The 24,263-nt window shown below is 53.0% G+C and overlaps 2 protein-coding genes across 2 annotated transcripts; one reads left to right on the plus strand and one right to left on the minus strand.

Moving 5' to 3' along the window:
• The first annotated feature begins 14,278 nt into the window (after positions 1-14,278).
• Positions 14,279-18,720, plus strand: LOC128945969 (cis-aconitate decarboxylase-like). Its single transcript, XM_054289902.1, has 5 exons — positions 14,279-14,293; positions 15,290-15,556; positions 16,246-16,338; positions 16,821-17,026; positions 17,802-18,720. Exons 1-5 carry the CDS (start codon positions 14,279-14,281, stop codon positions 18,718-18,720), a joined length of 1,500 nt encoding a protein of 499 aa, XP_054145877.1.
• A 3,767-nt stretch (positions 18,721-22,487) lies between these two features.
• Positions 22,488-23,511, minus strand: GLOD5 (glyoxalase domain containing 5). The gene is made up of 3 exons (XM_054289903.1): positions 23,107-23,511; positions 22,825-22,980; positions 22,488-22,640 (listed from the first exon to the last, which is right to left on the minus strand). Exons 1-3 carry the CDS (start codon positions 23,509-23,511, stop codon positions 22,488-22,490), a joined length of 714 nt encoding a protein of 237 aa, XP_054145878.1.
• Between the last annotated feature and the right edge of the window lie 752 nt (positions 23,512-24,263).

Raw genomic sequence — 24,263 nt, forward strand, 5'->3', positions numbered from 1 at the left:
CTGGCACAGCCCCTGTCATGGCACCAGGGGGATCTCCTGCTGCCTTTGGAAGTGACCCAGCTCCATGCACCCAGCTAAATGTGTTTCTTTGGATGTCAGTTCCTGAGCAGAAATCTGTGAGAGCAGAGGTACAGTTTGGGGTCCAACTGGGTAAAAGGGAAATTATTCACAACTGGAGACATCACAGCTGTTTCCATGGACACAGGATCTCCCTGCATCCCAAAGTCTGACTTCCTGTGACCCCTGCCCACCCTCCCATCCTCCACCACCTTCCTCTGCTGTTAAACGTGATTAACTCAGAATCACTGAATCCACTGAGCTGGAAAAGACCCTTGAGATCATTGAGTCCAACTTGTGACCCAGACCATGGCACCAAGTGCCACATCCAGGCTTTCCTTGGACACCTCCAGGGATGGGGACTCCAACACCTCCCTGGGCAGCCCCTTCTATTGCCCAGTCACCCTTTCTGGGAAGATTTTTTTCCTAATGTCCAACTGAAGCCTGCCCTGGTGCAGATTAAGGCTGTGTCCTGTCCTCCTCTCCCTGTTCCCTGCGAGCAGAGCCTGATGTCCCCCTGGCTGTCCCCTCCTGTCAGGAGCTGTGCAGAGCCACAAGGGCCCCCTGAGCCTCCTTTGCTCCAGGCTCAGCCCCTTCCCAGCTCCCTCAGCTGCTCCTCACAGGACTTGTGCTCCAACCCCTCCAGCTCCCTCATTCCCTGCTGTTTCCCCAGGAGCCAGGGTTGAGGTGAATCATCCCAGTGCTCACAGTGCCTGCCTGTGTCCGTGTGCTGGAGGCAGAGGGATGAGCAGGGATGACCATCAGAACCCTCTCATCTCCTGGACACTGCTCCACCCTGCTTTGCTCATTCCAGTGAGCAGCGGGGGGCTTGGGAGAGGGGACCCTCCCAGGCTGAGGAGCCTCCCTTGCCTCTGGTTAAAGAGCTCATCCTGCTGGCTCCCACTCTTGATGAGTCATTCCAGCTGATTAATACCCTCTGCTAAACATCCACCAAAGCATCCGGGAGCTCCAGGGAGGATTTCTTGGAGAAAGTGACCGGAATCTCTCCCCATCCCATCCCAAAGGGTGTTGGGATTGCAGACCTGCCCTGCTGAAACCGTGAAAGGGAGACAGGAGGGCTGTGCTGTTCATCTCACCCAGCTTCTTCAGCCACTCTCCCTTCTGGATAATGCAGCCAATGCCACCGGGATAAACACTTTCCATGAATTCCCAGAGCAGGGGGCTGATGGGCGGGGCAGCTGCTCGCAGCTGCTCCAGGTTGGAAATGAAGATGCAGATGGGCTTCTCTTGAGGCCTGTCCTGAATAAAACAGAGGGGGGAAATAGATAAAGAGGGAAAGTTTGCCTGGAGAGCCTTGAAGCCTGCTGGGATCCTGGTTTGTGTGTTTCCCATGGAGCAGGAACTCCAGGCAAGGAAGATGCTGTGTCTGCACAAATGCTGAGCTGTGATGGATGCCCCAGCTCAGATCTGCACGTGCAAATTAAAGAGGAGACAGAGCAGCAGCCTGCCCTTGGGAACTTCTGGGATGCATCCAATTCCCCCTCTTTAAGCACATCCATCACAGGGACAGCGATGCTCCACTCAGTGTCAGCATTTTTGAGATGTTGCACACCAGGGGCCTGATTTTCTCCAAACTTCTGCTGATGTAAACCAAGGTCAAACATACCAATTTGTGATGGGATAAGGGATGGAGAGCTCATCCCCCTGCAAACCAACATCTCCATTATCACCCCTTCAGAGCTTTGAAAGAAGCTTGGTGACATAAGTTCAGTGTGAAACCAGCAGTGGAGATGGAGGGGAAATAAAACAAGCTTGCAGAGCGGTGTCATTTCAGTCCTCAACTGACATCAGCTTCAGTGGGGCCAGATGACTCAGGAACTGGGCATGTATTTACATTCTGTTTGTATTCTCTCATTGGCAGAGAAGGCCAGCACTGGCACCAGGGCAGTGCAGAAGAGACGGCCTTTGTGCCGCTGCTTGCGCTCGGCCAGCTGAGATCGTCTGTTATGGTTATTTCTCCAGGCTAGCCAGGAAATTGCCTCATGGACAGCAGACAGGGCCAGGTTGCAAAAGCTGGATTGAAGGTGCAAACTCTGAGGCTGGTTCCAGCACTGAATGGCTCCAAAAGTCTGGGGGAATGTAGCCCTGGGATTCTGATTCAGCACTTCACGAGGCACAGAGGACAAACACAGGTTTGGACCTGCTTGTGAGTGGCTGTTCCTATTTGGGGCTGTGCTCTGTCCATCCCCAGGGATGTTGCTGCCTAATTACCAGTGCTCTAGCCTGGAGAGGAAGGGCTGTACCCTGGGTTGCTCAGAAAATGGTCCCTCATGTTCTGGTGTGGCTGCCCGTGAACTCTGCCATGGTCAGCTCCTGAGTCTTGGGACAACCTAAAACCAGGGGCTTCCCTTTCTGCTTCTGCAGAAAGTCATGGACAGGACACAAAGCCAGGTAAGCAGAGACACTCCTGAATTCCCACCTTGATCCTGTAGACCTTCTCGATGGCCTGAGGGTGCTTGCAGGAGGCTGCCAGGGCGTACACGGTGTCTGTGGGGACCCCGCACACGGCCCCCGTGTTCAGCAGCTCCGCGATGGTCCTCAGGCCACTCGTGAGGTGGGACTTGGGGCAGACACAGGGCAGGGGATCCTCCCTGTCCTTCCTGGAGCTCTGGACCTGCCAGGAATCAGGAGGCAGGGAATAAGCAAAAATATGGAACACAGGGCAGGATTGCACCCACCTGAATGCAGGGATCCACCGTGCCGTGATCCCTTGGCCATCCAAGGCAGCACCTCTAGGAATGCTTCTCCCACAGCAGGGCAGGGAATTCCAATTATTAAAGTCAAAGAGAGCAGCTCAGGGTGGACATTTCAACTGCCAATGCCTTAAGTTAGAGGAGATGAATCCCACCCAACACAGCTTCCTGGGGAAATGGCTGCTCTCCAAAGTGACCTAAGGAGAATCAGGAATCCAAAATCCAGACCAAGATGGAGTATCAGGTGCATTCCCATGAAACGCTGATTTAATGGAAATGTTTCTCTGCAACAGGAACTGGAGCTGGCAGATCCATCACTCTGGATAGGGGGAATTGTCCTAGGCAGACACACCAGATGGCAGAAGGAGTTTGAAGCTAAGAAAATATGGGGAATTCTTGCTGTCCAGTCTGGGAAATTTGCAAGCTTCCTGCTCCCAAAGTTAAGGCTTTAAAACTCCAGTCTATAAGGAATTAGACTGGGGATGGCTGATTCCCCAGGAGCAAGGTATGAGTCTTGTAAACATCCTTGCCCTATTTCCAATATTATTCCCAATGGAAGAGAGCTCATTTCCAGCTCACAGCTCCCTACAAAGGGACCAGGACTTCAAATGGCACTGAAGGATTCAGCAGACGGGAAATGCCACAGGAATCTGCACTGAAGGCCTCAGAACATCCCCTCTAAGCAAGGAAGCTACACCACCATGCCAAGAACTCTTACTGTGAGCAGAGGAGGTCCCATCATCAGGAGGTCCTTCCCGAACATGCAGTTGGTGAGAGAGGCCATGGCTCCGTAGAAGCAGATGACACTGATGATGCTCAGCACCACAACTGGAAAAAATCCCAGAGTCAGAGGCAGGAAGGGTGATTGAATCCCCATCCCTGGAGGGATTTAACAGTGTGGATGGGGCACTTGGGGACAGGGTTTGTCAGTGCTGTGGGGATGGTTGGACTCAGTCGCTCAGATTTCATGGTGCTGTGATTCTATTCTGCGGTGACAAAGTCCTGGTGGAAAAGCTTCCACTAATCCCCTTGCTAAAGCACTCCATGGAATTAAAACTTAAATTGTCACTTGCAGCAAAGCCAAGGCTTCAGCAGAACTACAGCCATTGACAGCTGTGGCACATCCAGCTCATCCCACACCTCAGGGAACATCCCCTGGGAAGCAGTGCTGGACAGAACCTCTAGAGGTGCTCTGGTCCAGCAGTATTTGGTTTATTTGGAACCTCAAGGCCCTGGGGGTGATAGGAGGAAAGGTTTCCTTCTCCAGTCATGCTTATACACACCCCAGACTTCCAGGGAAAGAGGAACACCCTGCTTGATTTCCTCACACTGCTCCCCAACCCAGGACCCACTCCCTGCACTCTGTAGGTGAAGGTTTAATGTCCAGGTTTCCCTAAAACTCACTTTCAAATGGCAAAGGGAGGTTCTCCAGTGTAAAGAGCAGAAAACAAACGGTCAAGAGCTCCATGGCCAGGGTCAGGCAGAGCAGCACCAGGTTAAAAGAGGAAGCTGTGGAAAGAAACACAAACAAGAGGGACCCACATCAAGCACGGCCCATAAAATGTCCATGAACCAGCAGAAGAGTTCCTAAATCAACTGAGGCTTGTTTGATTGAACCGAGCAGCCCCAGCTCTGATTTCCCTGTTGGTGGAGGAACAAAGAGGCACAGCCAGGGTCTGTTCAGCCCTCAGGTTCCACAGACATGCTGCCAAACCCTTGATCTGCCAGGACACTGCGCTCACACGGAAAACACTTCTCTGGCAGCCAAGCAGGTTCTGATTTACACCAGCTGGGCTGGAGTGTGGCTGAGAATTGGAGCCAGTGGCCCAGTGCGTTGGACACTTTCACCTGATTTGATCCTTTTATTTTCTTTGAGATGTTCTTCCATTCCCTTGGGACTGTTTCTCCTAAGCCCAGCTCGGCTTCTGTTACTGGCTGTGGGCAAAACATCTCCGTTCTTGCTTAATCAGAGCGACAGGCAGAGCTGAGCCTCCCTCACCGGTGCATCCTCACCACAGAGCAATCACAGCAGGATTCATGATCTGACCCCAGATGCCCCTCAATAAACATCCCACGTGGTTCTGAGACTTACCCAAAATGATTAAAAAAGCATTGAGCACCAAAAAGGCAACGGAGCCAGCAGTGAATCCCTCGGTGTGCCCTGCCCCGATGTCCAGCAAGTGGCCTGAAACAGGAGCAGCACATCTGGTTACGAGCAAACCACAAAGAGCAGCGTGACAGGAGAGTGGCAGGAGAGTGGCAGAGCCTCAGCTGGGATTACCACAGCTCCAGCTGTTGGATGGTGGCCTCCCAAAACCCCTCCCTCACCGACACCCGCTGCTGCTGCTGCGCAAAGTATTTGAGGTATTAATTGTGGGGCTGGTGACGGTTGTCCAAAAAAAGCTCTGGATTTTACCTCCAGCTTGGAATACTCAGGGCCTGGCTGGACACTTCAGCTGCTCCTGCCACACATCCCAAGCCACAGCTTTAACTGTCCCCACAGGTGCTCATTTTAAGAGCTCCTGGCACGGAGGCTGTGTGAACACTCTGCCCACCTGGAGCAAAATGCAGCTTTTAAAAGCCAGGCTCAGCTTCTGAGCGCTTCTTTCATGGCTGTGACCAGCTGGAATAGACTTCTTCAGGCTCCCGAAGGAGAAATCCAGAACCTGGAGTTTCTCACTGCCTAAAAGCGTCTCCTGAGTTGTTATTCTGAGATAACAGCCCAGAGCCAGCCCAGTGTCATAATGTTTTTGCAGGGAAATCTTGCGTTTTATTGGAGTTGAAGACAGAACTTGAACTCCGGGAACTGAGGGCACCAAGTGCCTTGCAGCAATGGCAACCGAATGCAAACTGGGGTGATTGGTGAATTAACTTTTTCCATGGAGGAATATCAGTAAGCCTGATGTCACTGACTCTCCTGAAAGAAGGAATTCCATCAGAGAAAGCAATCTGAAATTCCCCGGGAACACCCCTTAAGCCAGGAACCATCCTGTGCTTTACCTGCCAGGCGCAGCCAGGTCCAGGCTGCCCAGAAGGCAGCGTAGCAGAAGGGGAGCACGGACCCGAACCTCTTCCCGCCCTGCACCTGGATCCGGCACACAAACAGCTGCCCCAGGGCTCCTGGGATGAGCACGGAGGGGATGGAGAGCTGCTGCCTGCCCGGGGCACCCACGCTGCCCTGCACGGCGGCGACCGCAGCCAGGCCATTGCAGATGTAGAACAGCGAGTCCGGCACGGCAGCGCTGGTGCCGCTGGGGATGTCCTTGGAGCTCGAGAGCCAGCTCTGCACAGCCCCCAGCATGGCCTGGAGAGATGAGCTGGGCATGGCCTGGGCGCCCACGGGAATCAGAGCCTTCTCCCCGATGGAGTTGATGAGGCTGGCGAAGGTGGCGTACAGGGAGAGCGCGGTGCAGAGGCTGCAGGCGGCCCCCAGGAAGGGCCGGGCGCCGGGCAGCGGGATCTGGTGGATGAAGGCCAAGGTGAGGAGGATGAAGGAGGCGTTCTGCAGCATCTCCAGGGTGTCTTTGTGGATCGACATCAGAAACAGCAGGCAGGCAGTGGCCAGGAAGAACCACGCTCCAAACATTCCCAGCCTGCTGTCCTGAGCTGCAGGCAGCCCGAGGAAGGTGGTGAGCACAAACTCCTCCCAGGTCATCACCAGCCAGAGCAGGCTGTGGACACCAAACTTGGTGGTGTGGTAGCTGTCCCCTCTGAGGTAGCTGTAGAAGCTGGACAGCAGCTGGCAGCTGGAGATGATGGAAATCCACGCTGCCCCCACACAGAATGTCTTCATGTACCCAAAGAAGTAAAAGGCAAATATAAAGGGTGACACGGTGTCGCAGATGTTCCCCAGGGCCATCGGCTCCGCATACTTGGTGTTCTTCTTCTTTTCTTCCCCAAGGGCCTTGGAGGAGCTTTTCTGTGCTGACCCCAGCAGCAGGACGTTGAAGAGGGGGTGCCCAAAGCCGGGCAGGACGTACCTCTGGGTGATGCCCTTCAGGAGCAGAGCCACAGCCCCATACAGCCCGCACAGGACGATGCCCAGCTCCAGGACCCCGGACACCACCAAGGCCCAGTCCCCGAAGAGCGCGACCGCCTCGAAGCCCAGGGCCAACGCAATGGCCCCGAAGATGAAGGGCATGATGTAGTTGACGGTGGCCGAGCAGAAGGACAGGATGAAGGAGATGGCAATGTAGGCCACCAGCCCGGCCACGGAGCTCTGGCTGGCTGAGAGCAGGGCCGTGCCGGCGGCCGGGAGCTGGCTGGCGTTCCCAGAGGGGAGCGTTGTGTTCTTTGGGGAGGGATATGCAGCAGACAGGACCTTCGTGGCCCCATAGCTGCTCCACAGAGCAGAGAAGGTGAGGAAGGCCGCGCCTCCAAGGTGGTCATACTTGCGGAAGGCGAGAAATCCGGCCAGGAGCTGGACAAAGCCTCCAATCAGGATGAGGTGGACACCTGAGGAACACAGGAAGTGGTCAGGTGTGAAGCCAAGCACAAAAAGGCTGGAGCTGCAGGAGTTTATGGGCACACCCCACGGCAGGTCCCATGGCCTTCCTGTGAGCAGCCCTGTGGCCTCTGCCTGCCCCTCTTCCCACCTTTATGGGAAATTTCTCTGCATGGCCCCTAAGCCCCTTGGCTCAGCGTGCTGAGCAGGCCCCAAGGACAGTTTGGATCTAGCAGGGAATAGCACCTGGAATACTTGGCCCAGTGGCTGGGGAAGGAAGAGCAGCCATCCCCAGGAGAACACCAACCTGTACAATGGAGACAGCCCACATTTCCCATCAGGGGTGCCCACTGGCCCGTGGGGATGACCCTCAAAGAGCTCAGGGGACGTTCAGCCCCATCCACGCCACCCTGAGCAGCAGCACCCACCTGCCAGGACCTGCTCTGCTGCGTGAGGCCCGAGGCCGGTGGCGGCCACGGTGAAGTTCTGCAGGCACAGGAGGAAGGCACTGACCACGTTGCCAAGCAGCCCCAGCACCCCTGGTTCACTGTAGAAGACAGCAGCGAAGCCCTCGGCGCTCGCCATGGCCCTGGCAGACAAAACAGCAGAGTCAGCCCTTGCAGACAAAACAGCAGAATTGGGCCTTGCAGACAAAACAGCAGAGCTGGGCCTTGTAGACAAAACAGCAGAGCTGGGCCTTGCTACAATACAGCAGAGCTGGGCCTCACCCCTACAGCCTCCCCAGCCAGGCCCTCTGCACCAGGCCCGGGCACCTGTCCTGGGCTGACTATATGGTGCTTTTATCCCCAGTTGTCTTTTTCTGTTTATGCTGAATAATAAGTTTTGTACCTTTAAGACTTATTGCAGAGAGTGAAGCGGGGAGAGAAGAAGCAGCAGTTTGTTTTCAGACACTGCACTCACTCCTCCACATTCCTGCTCCTGGACTGTGTTGTCTGTGGATGGACAGACAGCGGGACAGAACTCTCCTTTATTTTAGTTAGTTTAGCTAGCTGAGGCAAAGAAGTTCCCTGGACTGTGGTTTTTTTCCCTTTTCTTTTTTCCTCTTGAAACCTGCTCTGGACTGAACACCCAGGGGAGCACCGGCAGCTGCAGCTGTGGCCCACCAGGCTGGGCCTGGCCTGCGACATTTCCAGCACCGGAGGGACTGATCAGAGCCTGAGTGAGCTGAGCTGCAACCCGGGAAGGGACTTTCTCAGTTTGTCATCTCTTTTGGAGCAGCAAGGGGTTTTATTGTTTAATAGTGTTTAGGTTTTATTGTTTAATAAACAGGTTTTTTCCACTTTTTTCCCAGGAGGTAATTTCTCCCAGACCAGTTGCGGGGAGGGACCAATTGAATCTGCTTTCCTAGAGGAGCCCTTTGGGGGTTCTCTCCAAAATTTGCTCTGAACCAGGACAGCACCCAGCCAGCCTGCAGAGCTGTGCCCCTGCCCTGAGCAGGGACAGGCTGGTGACAGGCTCAGGTGTTTCCATGTTCCTCCCCACTCCTCGCTGCAGACAAAGGCTCCATTCAAAGCACCACTTGAGGTGCCTACTTTCCGCAGCCCTATCCAGAAAAAACACACACAACCTATTTAGGCGACCAGGATTCCTGGCAAAAACATGTTTAGGTGCCCCAAAGTGCTGCAGGTGGTGGTGATGGTTGCTGTCCCCTCTTCTCCAGGCTGCTGGAGATGGAGAGGCATGAATAGCCCAACACAAACCAACAAACATCCAGACAAAACCCACAAGGTATTTTTGAGCCGTTCCAGGACGTTTCTTATCCACTGTTGCAGACAAACAGGGCAGGCACGGTGCACACACACACACAGTCTCCCTTCCAGCTGGAATTTTCCAGCTCCATCCCTTTCTTGAAACCCCAGTGACTAAATAGGCTATTTTCAAACCCTTCATATTTCTCCCATGAACTCGTCTGTTTGCAGGCAGCCCCCACATTTCCACTCCTCGGCACTCCTGGGTACCAGGAGCTGAAGTTTTCTCTCTGGAGGGTTTTGTTGGGAAACAAAGATGAAAATAAAACAGCAATGTTCTTGTTATTTGGGTATTTTTAGAATATTTGGTGAGCTAAAAAAGCTGGAAAGGGAGAAGGTGATGTATTCTGTCCTCAGCCATTCCAAAGAACCATTTGGAAAGGGAGGAAAGCTCCACTATTGTTAGGGGAAATGAGGAGGAGGGAAGGAGCACCATCCAAAGAAAAATAATATAGGAGTAATAACGAACCTAAATCCCAGGATCACACAAATCCTCAGCCCAAATTTACATTTTGCAAAATTTCAGTACCCTCTGGACTCTCTTGTTCTGCTAAAACCCCTGTGTTTCACTCTTTCCATTTATTCTAAAGGATGTCACTTCCCCAAAGGAAGAAGGATGAAGGATAAATCGACTCCAACAGCTCCAAACTGCTTTGGCAACACCAATTCTCATCAAATAAGGAAGAGCTAAACACCTCCAAGCAAAGCTTGGGGAGCAATGAATTATTCAATTACTTGGTTGTGCTAAAGGCTGGGATTTTGGGTTCAGAGAGGGAGATGCACCAAATCCCACTTCCCAGAGAGGAATTCTCCCTTTTCCCATCAAGGCACTGCCTTTTAGGAGGTCCCAAGAAATGCTGTGCCCTTGGGCAGAGCTGAGCCTGTGGATTCCATGATTTGGTCTCTTTTATTGTTTAAAATGACACTTCTATATAAAGAAGCAGTTTGGTTTAAATGGTTGTACTTGGAAATGAGCCACAAAATTAAGCTTCTCCAGTTGTTTTTCCCTGAAACAGCCCAGGCAGTGGCTCAAAGGCACACTGAGAGCCCCTGCTTGGAGTGGGTCCCAGGAAGAGGGTGAGCTGGGATTTGGGAGGGAGCTGGGCTGGCAAGGTGACTCCTTGGCTCCCACCAGTGGATTTTAATTTGCCAAAGCTCATTTTGTTGGTGTTTTCTGCATAACAGACCTGCAACAAAGAGCTGAGGTTGGAGGGGGAGGGAGAGACACAACTCACAGGGATGTTTTCCTCTTCTTCCAGTGCAGATATGGGGGAAGGAAGACAAACACCAGAATATGCTGTCAGGCTAAGGAGGTGTAAAGGGGAAGGATGTGAGAGGATCCAGCCCAAGATGTGGAAAAGGAGAAACCCACTGCTCACACCCACGCGTCACACACCAACCCAGACTCGTGGTCCCTTGCCCTGAGACATTGGGCACGATGTCCCTGGGCATTGTCCCTGCCTCAGGTTCCTGCAAGGTCACGATACATCAAACCAGGAAAATCCTCCTGGTGCTGTCTCGGGAGCAGCAGCACCAGAATGCCGAGGGCTGCGCTGAGCTGGAGAAACAAGGCCCAGCAGGGGAACCCCCAGGGGGTTTTCTGATCAAATATCCCCAGGTTTGGCCCTGGGATGGCCCCACCCATGGGTGCTGTCGATGTCCTTAATGCTGTCATTTCTCCACACACACCACAGAACCCTGGTGGTGAGACAGGATAACGCGGGGCTGTGCAGGGGGCAGATGGAAAATCCCTCTGTGCCAGGTGGGATTAGAGGCTCTCTGCACACCCAGGGCACCAGCAGCACAGCCACTGTCCAGGGAACCACGGGATGGAGATGTCCCCGTGCTGAGGAGGCAGCTGGACACCTGGGGTGCTGCCTGAGAGCCGCATCTCCCAGAGGGAAGGGGCAGCCTGGGATGATCCTTGCCTTGCTCAAATATCTTGTGCAGCAAGGGCAAAGCCAAAGCCACACCCTCCCTCACCCTGCTCCCTCCACCCTCTTTCCTCTCCCTGCTTGCCCCGACATCCCTCATCCTGGGGGCTGCAGGAATGCTCTGTGATGTCCTCCCTCCCTCCTGGCTCCTGTCCCTGCTGACCTCGGAGCTGCGTGGGACAGGCTCTGGGCACCACTTCCTTCACTCCCTGCTGTCCTCACAGCAACCTCACCCCCTGCCAGGAAAGGTCATTCCCATCTCATCCCAATTCCATGGGCTGTCAGGTTTGCAGGAATCTCTCTGTGCATCTCAGAGCCGCTGCTGCTTCTCCGTGACCAGTATTAACAAGAATATTCCAGGGCACAGGAATATTCCGTCCCTAGGAAGCTGGAGCAAGGCTCCCCATGCAATGGGACACATCTACAAGCACCAAACCATTCCATTTTCACTCAACCCCAGGGGCACCTTGCCATTAGTTTTCCATCCCACCTTGTTAGTGATAGCAAACATTTACAGAGCTCTGAGGAAATGCTGCTTCTCTCCAGATAAACATGGAAAGAGAACAAAATTCATTTTGGATAAACACACAGCGAGATGAACAGTGCACAGCCACAACACACAGCTGGATTTCACATCACAACCCTGCCTCTCCTCTGGTGCAAACCACGACAGAATTGCCAGGGATGCATTGCTACAACAAAGGTCTGCATGTGGGTTAGTAAAAAAAATCCAATTTTAAATAAAGGTATGTCCCTCCAGGCTGTTACTCTGCCCAAAATAATAAATGCCCCCAGGTTCCACTGCTGAACAAAGCAAAGAGCCGTGGCACTCCCCCAAAATCCAAACATTGCTTTGGGAATGAAGGCTCCCGGTGTTCCCTGGAAGCTCCAGGGTGCACTCCCAGTTCAGTGACCCAGCAGAGCTGGAGATGGAGAAGGAGAGCTGAGAAAGACTCAGCCAAACACCCAAACACTGAAGGTATTCAAGAAAAGCATCCAAGAAAACCACCACTGCCTCACTTGTGCCTCTGCAGCTGGGATTTACCTGCTTTGGTGACACTTCAGCTCAATGGGAGGATGCTCTTGTCCCTCTCATTTCCTGGTGAATCTCACTTTTATAGTCCTCCTTGGGAGGAGGAGCCTGGAGCCAGTTGCTTCACCCATTGGCACCTGTGGCACTTTGGAGACAGGAGTTTCCTTGAACCTTGTCAGTTATTGTCTGAAATCTTTATTTATTTCCTGAAACCGGGGGTGTGGGGGGGGGGAGGAGGGTTTCCCTTCTGTCCAGCAGGGACAAACCACCCCTCCTCACGGATTCCCCCCACCCTCTGGCTCCCCAGGGACTGATGTCATCCCCCTGGAAATTCAGTTGCACAAAACAGAAAGCAAATTGCCTTTTGGACGCAGATATAAACTCTGCCACCAGCACCTTCAGCCACACACCTCTGCCATCCCTCGCGCCGAGCACACCGAGCCGGGAAGGGCACTGGGAAAAGCAGCCACCAGCATGGTCTACTCCACCTTCCAGGTAAAACTCTTCCATGCAAACCCTCCCCATTCCTGAGCTCGCCTTTTGCACTTTAAGGAGGAAATGTCGCTTTCCGGACGGTTCCTCAGCTGGTCCAGCTGATCATGGCACTAAACGGGAGCCTGCCTCAAAATTAACAAATTCCAATGGTTTTCACAGTCACTTAATTCAGCTACTGACCTTTTCCTGCCATCCTGCTCCTTTTATGAGTCCCAGACATCCCCTAGACCGTGCCACCTGGGGGTTGTTGTTGTTGGGATGTGCTCTGTGGGTTCTGCTCCCTGTGCCCGCTCCGAGCTGGTCCCACTCGCTGCAGGATCTCGTGGCAGGGCTGCACAGGCTCTGCTGCCCCTTCAGCTCTGTGGCTTTATTTCCCTGGATGTTCTTGGCATCCCTGCTGGACGCAGCTTCGGAAAATATTTTTTTCCCTCCTTTAAATATGTCGCTACTTTTACGTGCTCTTTTGATCTGTGAGTGTCTCACGATGAGAGGCACAACAAGGAAAACTGCTCCAAAAAAACTTCCAGCAGCTCCAGTAACAAATTCCCTCTCTGTGTCTCTCCTCTAGAAATCCCAGAAGTTCTTGGCAAGCTCTCGGCAAGTCCACAAAACTGCTACCCATGGTTTGTATCTCTCAGCATTCCCCATCCTTTCCTAGCATGCATCCCTAAATAATTGCTGGAAAAGAAGGTGCTGGGCTGAGCACATCCAGAGAAATCCTCAAATTCTTGGAAGGAAAAGCTTCCAAATGTTTGGGGGTTCTGTGGTTCTTCTTGCCCTAGGGGATAAAGGACCAGGGGAAAAGCAGCAAGGAGTAAAAATGTGGATTGTTAGTCCTGTGCTAAACCAGATCTTTAACTGGTTTAGAACCAGGCTTTCCAAATTCTTTGACCACAACTGTAAGGTGTTCAAGGGGTGGCTCAGATCCTTAACTCCTCCACTTGTCACTGCTTCCTACTTACACCTGATCCTGCTCTGGGCATTGCCTGCAGACATTCCTGGCTCTCCTTCTGTGGCTCCAGCACTGCCCATCTTTGGATAAATTAATCACAACTTGGCCATGTAAACACTTGGTCTATTTTATCTCTTAACTTGATCTAAGATTGGCTATAACTGATCTTGAAATATGTTTTTGTTCTATTATGTTTATTAACTTCTTTCTAAAAGTTTTCTTGGTTTAGTATAAGTTTATTATAAGTTTATTAACGTCTTTTAAAAGGGGCTCTTGGTTAATTGTAAGTTTTATTCTAGGTTTATTAACTCATTTTAAAATATATTCTTAGTCTATTGTCTCAATTTATTTTAAAATGAGTTATTAATACAATAAAAGCAAGGAATGTTGCCTAATGAGATCCGAGGACAAGAGAAATAATAATCCACAGGGATTTATTTGGTCTTGTATCAAATTTAATTTTTGTATGAAGTCCTGCCATATCAGAAGGAAAACCCTGGAGTCATGGAGTGCTTTTAGCTGAAGGGTTAAAAACCTCGCTGCCTGCTGAGGTGACAAAGAGCATTTGATGCCGGGGAGGAACCAATCCAGCTTTTCTGGGCGCTGGGTGATGGGAGCAGATTTTCCTGCAGCCCCTCCAAGCCCTGACATCACCACTCCCGCTCCGGGGGGGTGCGGGGGGACCCGGGGATGCTCCGGGGGGACCCGGGCTGGGCTGGATCCGGGGTGCTGAGTGCCGGGATTCCTATGGGAGCGCCGGGATTCCTATAGGAACGCGGTGCCGGGAGGGGGATGTGCTTTCTCCCGGTGAGTCAGGCGGTGATGGCATTCCCAGCTGTGTTTACAGGAGCCTCAGACTGGGCTCGAGGTGAGCCCGAGCATGAGCCAGCGCTCCGTGAGTCACTGATGTGACATTTCGGGATGGATCCAAACTAGCGATATTGGGGAATGGTCATTTCATTAATTGCCATGTTTGCTGCTCCAAAACCAAAGCCTCCTGTTTACCTGCCGGTCTGGATGAGCTTGGGTTTTTTTCTCACCTGTGATTCAGTAAATTTAGGCATTAATTCATCTTTTATCTCCATCAATGTGTGTGCCCCCACATCCACCCGTGAGTAAATGGATGGATTTGCCATCCTGCAAATGTTGTCCAGGTGGAATTTTATTTTTCCTGCTCTCCTGTGCACTCTCAAATTAACAGTATAAATTGTAATGGGCCATATCAATTTTAACTCTATGAGTTATAAATATAATTATATTAATAATATTCTGTATTCTTATTATAGAATTATGAATAATTTTATAAATTATAAATTAATATCTAAATTATTAATATATAAAAATTAATATAAAATAATGGTATATTTATATAATCTAAACAAGGCAATTTGTCACTGAAATTAAAATATAAATAGACACAAACTGGGTATTTTCCATAGACTTTTAACTTACTTTTAATGATTAGCATCCTTTGGAGCACATAGGGCTTAAGAGCTTTGGTGGCTGAATCAAGACACTTCCGTGTCTTTTAGGATGAAGCACCTGGATAAATCCGGGCTTTGGGTCTAGTCCTGCTTTCCAAAACATTATGGAAGTGTTGGATTTCTGTGGTACATTTGTATTTGGCTTTCCTCTGGATAAAGGGACATAATTTGTGTTGATCCCTCCCAAAAAATGGTCGTTGGAACCCCAAGGTGAGGGGATGGGGCTGAGCTCTGAAGTTTCTTCACCTGAACCTTCTGGAAGCCACCCCATCTGTGGAATATGAAATGTTATGTATAGAACCCATGGAATCAGAGAGTACCCCAAGTTGGAAGGGAGCCATGGGGATGATGAATTGCAGCTCCCTGCCCTTGCAGGCTCCCCAGATTGACCCACCTGCCTCGGGCAGGTGCAGCTCCCTGGGCCTGGTGGCACCAGTGCAGGGCTCACCGCTGTCCTTGTCCCCTCCTGGTGTCGTGGCACTGCAGTGGCAGCCCGGAGCGCTCCCGAGGACACGGTGACCAGCAGCTTCGCCTCGTTCATCCGTGCGGCGCGGCCCGAGCACCTGTCCCCGACTGTGCGGCAGCGGAGCAAGAGGATGATCCTGGACAGCATCGGCGTGGGGCTCGTGGGCAGCACCACGCGCGTCTTCGACATCGCCCTGCGCTACTGCCGGGTAGGGACAGCCCCACAAATGCCACTGCCACTGCCACTGCCAATCCCACTGCCACTGCCACTGCCATTGCTACTGCCACTGCCAGTGCCACTGCCACCGCCACCACCCTCACCACCACCACTGCCGCCTCTGGGGCTGATCGCCGTGGCTGCTGTGGCTGGCACCATCGCCACTCCTTCTGATGCCTTGTGAAGGCTGACCCAGAACAGAGATTAGATGGAGCTAAGGAATAAAGTAGGGGTTTATTAAAAGGTCTCAATGGATGCACCTTGGGCAGCACAAGAGCCCAGCCAGGGCTGCACCCAAGTGAACACAAAATGGTCACAAAATGGTCACAAAAATCCCAACCAGTCACAGGGGTCCCACACCTCTATAAGCCTTGGTCCACCAGCACACTGGAGTCAATTGCCCAACTACAGCCCCAACCTATGAAGTCTCACCTTTCCTGCTTTTCTCTCTTTAGTCTACTGTTGTCCATGCTCTTGAGCCTGAAATTTGGATCATTTGTCCTTGGTCCCCAGCTACAGCAGGAATTGTTTTGTCTCCCTGCTCTGTGCACAGAGCTCACCATCCCCTAGTATGAAGCCCAGACCCGCACACACTAAAGTAGCACAGAATGTGAAAAACATAAAAGCTCAAACCGATGGCATCACCTCCAGGGCTCTCCTGACATTCCCTCCTTCCCACAGGAGCTGTACTCCTCCGTGGCCGTGAGCTCAGTCTATGGAAAGCCAGGGGTGAAGCTCTCCCCAACGCTGGCTGCCTTCACCAACGGTGTAGCGGTGAGGCTGGATCTTCCCAGGGGATCTGTGCTCCCGGATTTTCCAAGGGGGATCTGTGCTCCTGACTTTTCCATGGGGGGTTTGTGCTCCTGGATCTTCCAAGGGGGATTTGTGCTCCTGGATCTTCCAAGGGAGATTTGTGCACCTGGCTTTTGCAAGGGGGATTTGTGTTCCCGGCCCTTCCAGGGGAATCTGTGCTCCCAGCCCTTCCTGGGGGATCTGTTCTCCTATTTTTTCCAGGGGGAATCTGTGTTCCTGGCTCTCCATGGGGAATCTATGGTGCCAGGAATTAGCATTCCAGGAAACAGAGTGGTCACTGATGGGGGACAAAAGCTGGGAATCTTCTGGCTCTTAGAGGAGCTGAACTGCCCCGTGGGGACACTGAATGGAGGCTTTGGCAGAATTTCCTCAGGAATATCAGCAGGGAGCCCTCATTCCCTCAGCACCCAGCCAGCACATTCCCATCTCTGTTTCCCTGGCAGACTCATTCCATGGATTTTGATGACACCTGGCACCCTGCCACTCACCCCTCCGGGGCCATCCTGCCGGCTCTCCTGGCAGCTTCCCAGATGCTTCCTCCCAACACCAAACCCAACGGCCTGGATTTCCTACTGGCCTTCAACGTGGGCCTGGAAGTGCAAGGGAGGCTCATGCACTTCTCCACTGAGGCTCATGACATTCCCAAAAGGTAAAGCTCCTGTTCTTCGCCAAGGATGAGGAGGGTTGGTGAGTCTGGGTTTTAAAATGTTCCTTTAGGTTAAGCCAAGTTTAAGTCCAGTTTGATTTAGCTTTACCCCAGGATAAAGCCTTACTGAAAGCCAAATGCCAGAGGTGATTGCACCATGCACTTTTTTGGTGATTTCCAGAGATTTTGCCTCAAAAATAACCCTCAGGAGGACTCCCAGGGAGTCTGCAGTGCCATCACCTGACTCAGCCAGGGTAGGATCTCAGAACCAAGCAGCGTTTGGTGGTGGGCATGGCTCCTGGGCCAACTGCTGTCTCCAGCAGTGCCCTGGTGTGATCCAAGCAATGGAATCAACCAGGAACTGTTCCCTTGGGTGTGGTTGAAGCTGAATTGTTTGTCTGAGGGATAGAAAGTTTGGCTGGGGGGACACAAACCATGGCACCTCCTGGAGAAAGTTCCAATTGGTCTTTGGAGATGCTGAGCTCACCCTGGTGTTTCTGAGGAGGTTTCAAGGAGAAACTCCATTTTTAGACTAAATTTATGTCCATTAACTCTAAATTTAGAGTTAAACTAAAATACAGCAAAACTCTGATTTCAAAGTTAATTTATTAGCTAAAATTTATGGTTTAATTCTGAGTTAGGTGAATTCCATGAAGCCATGAGGGAGTTCTGCTGGCTGATGGGCTCCTCACTTCCCATTAATTTTTCCATGAGAGGGCTCCTGTGGTGTTCCCTGTGCCAGGCAGCAGGGCTGCTCATTCCTGCCGTCCCCCTGCAGGTTCCACCCTCCCTCGGTGGTGGGCACGCTGGGCAGTGCCGCGGCCGCGGCCAAGCTGCTGTCCCTGAGCTCAGCGCAGTGCTGCCACGCCCTGGGCATCGCCGCCTCGCTGGCCGGGGCGCCCATGGCCAACGCCGCCACCCAGGCCAAGCCTCTGCACGTGGGCAACGCCACCCGCCTGGGCCTGGAGGCCGCTCTGCTGGCAGGCCGAGGCATGGAGGCCAACCCCCTGATCCTGGATGACATCCCGGGCTGCTCGGGCTTCAGCGCCTTCTACAGCGTCTACCAGCCCAAGCCGCTGTCCGCTCCCGGTGAGCACCACGAGTTCCTGCTGGAGAAGCAGGACATTGCCTTCAAGCGATTCCCAGCCCACCTGGGCATGCATTGGGTGGTGGATGCTGCCTTGTCCGTCCGGAACCTCTTCATCAACTACGCGGGGTCCTTCTCGCCATCCCTGATCCGCACCATTATGCTGAGGATCCCGGTGTCCAAGTACATCAACCGGCCTTTCCCCAGCTCGGAGCACCAGGCCAGGCACTCCTTCCAGTTCAATGCCTGTGCTGCCCTGCTGGACGGTGAGGTGGGGCTGGACTCCTTCTCTGAGAGCAGCATCCACCGGCAGGAGCTCAGGGAGCTGCTGGACAAGGTGGTGGTGGAGCACCCTGAAGACAACGTGGCCAACTTTGACAAGATGTACGGAGAGGTGGCCCTGCTTCTGCACAGCGGGGACGTCCTGACGGGCAAATGTGACACTTTCTATGGGCACTGGAGGAAGCCCCTGAGCAAAGAGTCCCTCCTGAAGAAGTTTCGATCCAATGCCTCCCACGTGCTTCCAGAAGAAAAAATAGAAGCCATCATCGCTCTGGTGGACAACCTGGAGAACCTGTCAGACAGCTCCCAGCTGGCCTGCAGCCTGTGAGGGGACAGCATGGGGGCTTGTCCTGGTGAAGCTGCGATTCCTTTCTTCATTGGTGCTTTCCTACTGATTCCCAAGGACAGGCAAGTTCCCACCCCTTCTACTAGATAATTCCAAAGGAACCCATGAGGCAGGAGGTGTCTGGGTTAACACATGGAGTAAACTTCAACTCCTCATTGGTGCTGGCTGAGGAGCTGAAAAGCCACCATAAGTATAAAAATATTCCCATGGAAATCTCTGAGAATCCTGGGGTATCATCCAGTTCTCCAGAAGGAACAGTGCCTGTGCATCTCTTACAGCTGGATTCCAAACTTTTCCTGTGCAGAATGCCTGACTGCCCAGGCTGGGAAGAGGAGGAAGTCCAGCTGCAGAGCCCCTGTGCTTTTCTCAGTGCTCCTCTGGGCACTTTCGGGATCAGGGTCAGGCAGTCCCACAGGCACAGGAGGAATCCATCGTTGCTGCAAACAGCCCTGCCTGCAGAACTCTCCAGCAGAGTGGGATTCTTTTCCTTCCCAGTGAAAGGCTCCCATTTCTCCAACCCGTAGGCAGTGTTTGCCACTTCTCTGTGTACAAAGGATGGTTTGAGGACCATTGAGACCTGGGTGTCTTTTCTGTAGGGGAGACAGGTGAGGAGTCCTACATCAGTTCTACACCCTGAGGGTGATCCCTGCCCATCCCAGGACTGTCCCACACCATCCCTCCTGGCTTTCCCAGGCTTTCCCAGGCACCTGTTCTGAGCTGGCCCACCAGGTGGCCCATGGGCTTCTCTGGGAAGTGACTTGGGCACATACACTGTGGCTCCCATTGGGAAACTCCTGTTTCCCTCCTGTGAGAGGAGGGCAATCTCCTTGAGATTTGGCTCTTAACTCATCTTTCCATGAAAATGGATGAAATCTGGAATCTGTGCTCCTAAACAGAAAGCCATGAAAGGCTCCTTACCCCGTGCCCTCCCTGAGTAGAGAGATGGAGAACTCAATACTTCTCCACATTAAACACTGGGATTGCTGATCCAAAGAGCTCCTTTCCAATGTGATTGTGATAAAATTGTGGAATCTACTGTGGGAATCACTATTCAAGAGGGATGAGATGGGAGCAGACAAGAAGGAAGATCCTTTTCTCTTGCTGGTCGTGGTTTGTGCAGGGAATGAACCATCCAGAAGAAAACTGTTTTCCCACCTCTGTTCACCCACTCTCTCCCACTGTCCAATAATCACAATGAATCTTACTGAATAAAGAATGGAATTAAATTTTCTCCATAAAGATTTAATGCTGTGTTGTGTAAACCATCAGTTTGATTTGGAATACTCACAATACAGAGGCTTTTCCAACAGATGGGGAGCCCAGCAGAGGTTGGGACAGGGACAACTGCAACGCTGGCCTGTGGCCAGTGGTTCCTCCAGGTAAAAACCTTGAGCCCCACAGGTTCTTTCTCCCAGAGACAACCACAACCATCAGCCAGCAAAGCCTCCGGGGCTCCAGCACCATCACTCCAAGAGAAGTTCCTCCATCAGCAGCACATTCCTAACACTTGATAAATTTCCATGACAAGTTTTGAGTTTCCCATGGTTTGGGTCAGGTGTGAGATCCCCAAAAGTGTCATTCCATGTTTCACCCTGTGGTGAACAGGAAAGCCCCGAAACCAGGCAGGTCCGCCAGGCCTTAAAGGGATTGATGTGTGGGACAGAACCAAGATGGTCTTCAGTGGAGGGAACAAAATTCTCTCCCATGGGCTTTGACTCCCTTCCATGGGCTTTGACCCTCTCCCATGGTCTTTGACCCTCTCCCATGGTCTTTGACCCTCTCCCATGGGCTTTCACCCTCTCCCATGAGCTTGGATCCCCTCCCATGGGCTTTCACCCTCTCCTGTGGGAACCAACCCTATTCCATGGGGATTAACCCCTCCCCATGGCTTTGACCCTATCCTGCAGAGATTAACCCTCTCCCATGGGCTTTGACTTCTCCTGTAGGGATTGACCCTTTTCCATAGGAACCAATCCTGTTCCATGAGTACCAACCCTCCACCATGGGCTTTGACCCTCTCCCATGGACTTGGATCCCCTCCCATGGGCTTTCACCCTCTCCCATGGGCTTTGACCTCTCCTGTAGGGACTGACCTTTTTCCGTGGGAACCAATCCTGTTCCATGGGGATTAATCCTCCCCCATGGGCTCTGCCCTCTCCCATGGGCTCTGACCCTCTCCCGTAGGCTCTGACCCCCTCCCATGGGATTTGACGCCCTCCCATGAGCTTGGATCCCCTCCCATGGGCTTTCACCCTCTCCCATGGGCTTTCACCCTCTCCTGTGGGAACCAACCCTGTTCCATGGGGATTAACCCCTTCCCATGGCTTTGACCCTGTCCTGCAGAGATTAACCCTCTCCCATGGGCTTTGACCTCTCCTGTAAGGATTGACCTTCTTCCGTGGGAACCAATCATGTTCCATGGGGATTAACTCTCCTCCATGGGCTCTGACCCTCTCCCGTGGTCAGGACGCCCCGAGGGGTCCCTCCGTATCCGGGGACAGGGCCGGGGCACATCAGCACCCTGGAGAGCACCGCCGGACGCTCCGCGGGCGCCGGGGGGACTCCGCTCCCGGGAATCCTTCCCTGGGATCCTTCCCTGGGATCCCTTCCCAGATGTCCATTGGAGGAGATGCCCGCGGCTTTCTCCCGTGGCACTCCTGTCTTTAGTTCCCACAAAGGACCCAATGGAAACCAGCTCATCCCTGCTGATCATCCAAAGCACTGAATATTTTGTGACCTTGCCCTTTTTCGCACCATGAAGAATTTTGGATTTCCCATGAAATTCCAGCAAAGGAAAAATGAGTACGATTCAGAGATTGTTTCAATTTTATAGAGGATTTGCACTGTAGAGGTCAGAAGAGTCCTCGCTCCTTTCCAGCGCTGCTCCCTGAGGATATCGATGCTACCTCAGTGTGGCCAGCCTCGGAACTGCTCTGCTTGAGAATCCCCAGGTCCTTCATTGTTTTATACTTTTTAGACAACTTTGAAATGGCTTTTTAAATAACTAAAGGGAGAAGAAAACTCAGGACAGTCCCACAAGTAACCAGGAGCCATCACAGTCAGACTCCTCTGCATCAGACCATCCTCAATCCCTGCATAAATCAGGTGAACTCCTGGACTTCTGACACTTTGCCCTACATGTAGGCTCCTCATCCCTGCTTTTTCCATTTGTGAGTGACAGAAACTCCAAAATTATTGATACAGAGCTGAGGATGAAACTTGGATCTTCAGTTTCAGAAGTGTTTGAGTGTCACACCGAGGCCAAATTCCCAAACCCCAGGAGAGGAATGTGTTTGGACAGCCACAGCTGGATTTAAACCTCTGGCATGGTGGGAGAGCCACCAGCACCAGGCAGCTTGAGACAAGAAGCAGGAGGATGAGAGGAAGGGAGACAGAAATTTCCAACTGTGGAAAAGTGACTCTGGAGAGGAGAGGAGTGACAGGTGGACAGTGTAGCAAAAGGGAAAGCAGGAATTAGGGAAGATGTCCCAGCAATTGCAGTGCAGCAGCAGCAGGACAGATCTTCCCAGAAGGCCAGGAAATCTCCATGATGGAGATGTACAAAAGCAGGGTTCACACGCAGAGCAGAGCAGAGCAGAGCAGGCTGCCTTGGGAAATCTCCCAACATCCTTGCAGCCCTACTTTGTGGCTATGATTTGAGGGTTGTCCCAGGTCTACACAATTAAAGCCTGGACCTTTAAATGGGCCAGGCAAACGCTGCTGGGACCCAGGCAGAGCACGGGCTGTGGTCAGGGCTGCCCCTCAGTGCCTGCAGCCACATCCGTGGAGTACCTGGAAACCTCAACCAGGTTCTCGTCGGGGTCTCGGAAGTAGATGGAGGTTATTGGACCCACAGCACCAGTTCTGGCCACGGGACCTTCTTCAATGGCCACCCCACAGGCCTGGAGGACACAGGAGAGCAGGGGTTTGATGGTCATATCATCACTGTGCCCTCCTCCCCCAGCCTTGACAACATGAACTCTTGGATGAGACAACCCCAACATTCCCAGGAAAGGGTCACTCAGAGGCCCTGGATGTGTGTCTCCTGGGTGACACTGCCCTGGGGACACTCTGGGCCTGCCTCACCTGCAGATGCTCCAGCAGCCGCTCCAGGGGCTCTGCTGTGATCAGGCAGAAATCCGCAGAGCCGGGCACGGGGCGCCGAGCCTTGGGCTCGAACTCCTGCCCAGCCTGGTGCAGGTTGAACTTCTGCTGGCCAAAGCGCAAAGCTTTGCGGTTGCCCTGCTCCCAGAGGAAAAGGCAGAGTCAGGGAGACATCCTGGGCTGGATTCCTTCAGCATCCACCCCCCTGGGCAGTCCTGGACACCCTGGGGCCTGGTGGGTCCTGCTAACTCAGGTCAGGGTTACCTTGAAAGTCACCACCTCCATGCCCAGGACTTTGGAATAAAAGGCCACAGTGTCCTCGATGCTCTTCACAGTCAGCACAAGGTGGTCCAGGCGCTGGATGAAACACGAGGGTGGGCTTGTGCCGCCTTCCTTCCAAGCCATGCTCTCAGGGCTGGGAACTGGCACGGAAAACCAGAGAATATGGAAGTTAGGAGCACCCAGCTGTGCAGGGAAATGGAAAATGGTCCAGGGAGCTGTGGGCTGAGAGGGACCGCCCAGGTTTTCCTCTGTCCTGCAGGTGGCAGAAGTACAGAAGCAATAAATCCTTCTCCCTGCAAGAGCCTCGGACTCTGGTCTGCATCTGGTGGCACCCGAGGTTGTCAGAGCCCCTGGCTGGGCCGGGTGTGGGGACCAGCTGGGTGACATCGCCGAGGGCTGATGTCACCGAGATGCCAAGCTCCAACACACAAACCCCGTGTGCACCAAGGATGGGACCGTGTGTGTGATCCTTCCTCCAGCCCCCTCTGGGGTCCTCCCAGGTGTGGACACTCATCCAGGTGGAGCCAAGCCAGACACTGGAGACAAACTGGGGCCTGGCACAGCAGCAGGAAACATCTGGGAATGCTTCTTGCCATTTGTCTTTGAGCTGCCAGATGTCACCACCAGGCAGAGGGTGAGGCCAGGGGCTCAGGGTGACCCAGCACCAGAGTGTGGGGACTCACCAGGCTGGGGTCACAGGTTCCTGGGGCTTAGGTCGGGTTCAGACCCTCTGGCACTGCCCTTGGCTTTAGGCACACGGGTTAGCATGTTGGAAGGCCAGGGGAATGGTTGGACTCAATGACCTCAGAGGGCTCTTCCAGCCTAAATGATTCCATGATTCTGCACGGGAAGTGGTTGGTGAGGGGAGATCCCCCAGCCCCACTGGCACGGGAGCAGGGTCAGCGTAAAGCCAGGTGCAGTTTCACTGGGATGTCAGAGGACCCTGTTTGGAGCAAGATCCCATTATCCCCTTCCATGGGCTGTGCCCAGTGACTGTGCTGGTTATGGGGGGGCCACCACCAGAGCCAGAGGGATCCCTGCCCCTCCTGGCTGTGTTTGGTGCTCAGCTACCTCGGAGCCACCTGGCTCAACCCCTCTACAAATCCCCTCACCCCGGGTGTCCTCTCAGGTGTTCCCAA

Source organism: Melozone crissalis, unplaced genomic scaffold (assembly GCF_028551555.1).
Source record: "Melozone crissalis strain CALT ecotype California unplaced genomic scaffold, PUWL_Pcris_2 ptg000068l_1, whole genome shotgun sequence".
Lineage (NCBI taxonomy): Eukaryota > Metazoa > Chordata > Aves > Passeriformes > Passerellidae > Melozone > Melozone crissalis.